Consider the following 3,557-nt stretch of genomic DNA (forward strand, 5'->3'; position numbering starts at 1 on the left):
GAGGTCCCAGACTCACATTTGTGGCAGGTCTCCCCCTTGTACCCCGTCAGGTCGCAGATGCACATGAAGTCGTCCCAGGACTGGATGCAGCGGCCGTCGTGTTCGCACAGGTTGGGGGTGCACCTGTGAGGGCACAAGGGGCTCCTGTCCTGGCACCAGCACAGCCCCCCCATCCCCTGCCCGCTCCCAGTTGGTGCCCCCGTCACAACCAATACCTGTCCGTGATGCCGCAGACGTTGAAGTACACGTTGAAGTACTGCGCCAGCCGGTGCAGCACCAGCAGCTCCACGTCCACAGGCTGCATGTCCACGTTCAGCATCTGCAGGCAGCCGTGGAAGGCCGTCTGGTTGGACCGGCAGCCGGTGACCGAAGCCGGCTTGGGGCAGCCTGTAAAGCACAGCGGGGTGAGCGGCCCCCGGGCACCCACAGCCCCCAGCCCCCGACCCGCCACCCACCTCCGAAGAAGTACTGGCTGCCGGTGCGGAGCTGGAAGGGGTGAGCCACCCGAAATTCAGCACCATCATCATCATCAATGGTCACCACGGCTGAGCCGTCCCGTGCCACCAGCTGCACCGAGTGCCAGAAGCCGTCATTCAAGCGATGCCCTGCGCAGGGAGAGGAGGGGTCGTGGGGAGGCACCACCACACACCCAACCCCCCAGCCCCACGGTGGGCTCCCCAACCCACCTGCAGCAAACTCCAGCTTCTTTTTGCCAGGCTGGGTGATGGTGACGTTGATCTGCCCCTCGCTCAGCACCACCTCCAGGGAGCCCAGGCGGTCGGCGAAGCTGGTGTAGAGCAGGAGCCCGGCGGTGTCCCAGGAGCGGAAGCGGAAGCTGACGGCCAGACGGTTCCTCCGCGGGATCCCTGGCACCCGCACGTAGTTGTTGATGCCAGCGAAGGTGATGGGGTTGTTCAGCTGGTCCTGGCAGTAGTGGCCCACGCTGCCCTGGGGGCGACCACAGGAGGCAGTGAGAATCATAGAATCATAGAATTGCCCAGGCTGGAAGGGACCTCCAAAGGCCATCTAGTCCCACCCCCCCGCAGTCAGCAGGGACACTCCCAACTAGACCAGGTTGCCCAGGGCCTCATCGAGCCTCTCCTTGAATATCTCCAGGGAAGGGGCCTCAACCACCTCCCTGGGCAACCTGTTCCAGTGCTCCACCACCCTCACAGTGAAGAACCCTCTCCTCATCTCCAGTCTAAATCTGTTCCCCTCCAGCTTGAAGGAAGGGGATGATGCTCCTGCAGCAGGGAGAACTCCCCCCCACCATCCCCACAACCCGGCCCCGATTGCCCCAGCTCGATCCCATCGCCTGGCAGTGCCGGGTGCCCCGGGCCAGGGACGACCTCGTGCAGTCGATGCGGCACCGCTTGGCTGAGCACGGCTGCTGCCCGGCCTCGTGTCACCCCACAGTGTCGGGGGGGGGAGCCTGGCCCCGGGGAAGGGGTCACCCCACAGCGGGGCTGAGGACCTGGCCATCCTCCAGGAAAGGGGTCCCCCCCCCAGCAGGAACAGGACCCTCCAGGGAAGGGGCCACCCCCCCTAAATTGGACCTCGAAGCGGATGTTGGGTCTCCGGTGCCGGGCCAGGTCGGCGATGTTGACCCCGTTGAACATGATGTTCTCCACGCAGCCTCGGAAGTTTTGGCGGTAAGTGAGGTGCTGCTTGTCCTGGTCAATCACCCCCCCGAAGAAGAGCTGGGGAGCAGAGGGAAGGAGTCAGCCCCTCATGGGGGGGGGACGCTGTGGGTCAGTGTCCTGGCAGCTCACCCCACATGTACCCACCTCGGTCTCGAGGTCCAGCTGGTCGAAGGTGCCGCGGCAGCGGAACCGTTTCACCTCCCCATCCAGGGTCAGGTTGACGTGGTGGCCAAAGCGCTCGATGTGCAGCGAGTGCCAGTGCTGGTCGTCCAGGAGGCTGCCCACCGTCACCGTCGTGTGGCCCTCGGTGGCATGCAGCGGGCTGCTGCCTGGGGAGGGGCAGCCTCAGCTGGTGGCCCCCCAGCCGTGCACCACCCGGCCCCCTCCTGTCCCCAGCTCACCTAAGCTGATGTGCAGGTAGAGCTGGGCCTGCTTGAGCTCCACCGTGATGTAGTCACCCTGCGAGCCCTCCCCGTGCATCAGCACCCCGTCCTGCTCCAGCGTCTTGAAGTTGAAGGAGATGTCATCCTCGAGGGTGCTGATCCTCTTGGCCCGGAAGCGGTAGGAGATGGCATCATCCCCGTCGAAGTAGAGCACGTGGGACCCTGGGGAGAACAGAGTGGCTCCAGCCATGTCACTGCCCACAGCAGCAGGCGCCCTGGCACAGGGAACACTCCTTTCTCCTGTGCTTTGTGCCAGAGCTAATGACTGCAGGCTGCTTGGACACAATCCCCTCTGGGAGAGGGATTTCCAGGCATGCCAGAGCCGGGAGCTGGCCCCCTGCCATGCGGGTGGTTGGGCCAGGGTCCCACCCCACGCAGGGCTGTTGGAGCCCCCGGGGCTGGGTACTCACGGTAGGGGCAGCCGTAGAGACCCAGGCGCAGCCCGATCTTCCCCCGTGGGTTCCAGGCCACCGGGATGATGCGGATGTACCGTGCGAAGATGGGGTAGTGCAGGTCGTGCCGCACCACCCCGCTCTCGTTCACGTTCCCAAAGAATGTCTGGGGACAAAGGGGACCATCAGCACCTCGCTCAGGGCTGGGAGGGGGGGGGTCTCTGTCCCTCCCAGGGGACCCTGTCCCATGGGCTAACCCCGTACCCAGTTGCTGCCCTGCTGGAAGAAGGGTTTCCAGCTGGTGGGGTGGTCAGCAAAGAGCAGGATGTAGCGCGTCAGCCAGTCGTAGGTGTTGAAGGTCCCCTGCGTGGCCACCGCGTTGATCCGGTGCTTCTGCATCAGGTCGATCTGGAGCCAGGGCTGCTTGTCCCGGGGGTCAGGGGACCAGCCACTGGTGCCTGTGGGGATGGTGGCCACAAACTGGCACCCAGTGGCTCCCAGGGGGGGGTTCCTGCTTGGCCCCACCGCACCACCCCACTGCAGGTGGAGAGCTGGAGGGCTCTCCCCCACCCCCAAGGATGCTGAGGTGGGCAGCCAAAAACCCCTCAGCCCCATGGGAGGCAAGACCTTGCCAGGGACACCCCCTGAGCGCAGCCCCCCACCCTGTCTGCGCCCCAGTCCCTGCGGGGGGTGGGGACGACACTCACTGTGCAGCCGGGCAAAGCTGGCCGAGTAGAAGATGTTGTATCTGGAGGAGGCCCCGATGGAGGAGGAGTAGAGGGGAGCAACGAGCTCATCGTAGCAGGGTCCTGCGGGGAGAGCGGGGCTGGGGGCCGAGCTCGGGGGGCAGAATTGGGCGGTGTCTCTGCGGTGGCCCCCCCTGCCCGGCCCGGCCCTGCGGACCCCAGCGGCTCTGGGGACCCTGCGGGCTCTGGGGACCCTGGAGACCCTGGGGACCCTGCAGACCCTGGGGACCCTGCGGGCTCCACGGATGGTCCGGCTCCCGCTCTCCCCTCCCACTGCAGCGGAGCTGACACACCTCTGCGGGCCCCGCCGCCCGCACCAGCCGCCTCCGCGCT

The 3,557-nt window shown here is 66.1% G+C and overlaps 1 protein-coding gene across 1 annotated transcript in view; it reads right to left on the reverse strand.

Moving 5' to 3' along the window:
- CNTNAP1 (contactin associated protein 1) overlaps positions 1-3,557 on the reverse strand; it is a 15,122-nt gene that overhangs the window by 9,202 nt on the left and 2,363 nt on the right. The window contains 10 exon segments of the mRNA XM_014959063.1: positions 17-123; positions 216-387; positions 456-605; positions 687-948; positions 1,557-1,700; positions 1,788-1,972; positions 2,045-2,248; positions 2,497-2,644; positions 2,743-2,936; positions 3,186-3,555. Of these exon segments, the coding sequence (XP_014814549.1) occupies positions 17-123; positions 216-387; positions 456-605; positions 687-948; positions 1,557-1,700; positions 1,788-1,972; positions 2,045-2,248; positions 2,497-2,644; positions 2,743-2,936; positions 3,186-3,555 (1,936 nt within the window).

The sequence above is a fragment of the Calidris pugnax genome, unplaced genomic scaffold (genome assembly GCF_001431845.1).
Source record: "Calidris pugnax isolate Ruff unplaced genomic scaffold, ASM143184v1 scaffold341, whole genome shotgun sequence".
NCBI lineage: Eukaryota > Metazoa > Chordata > Aves > Charadriiformes > Scolopacidae > Calidris > Calidris pugnax.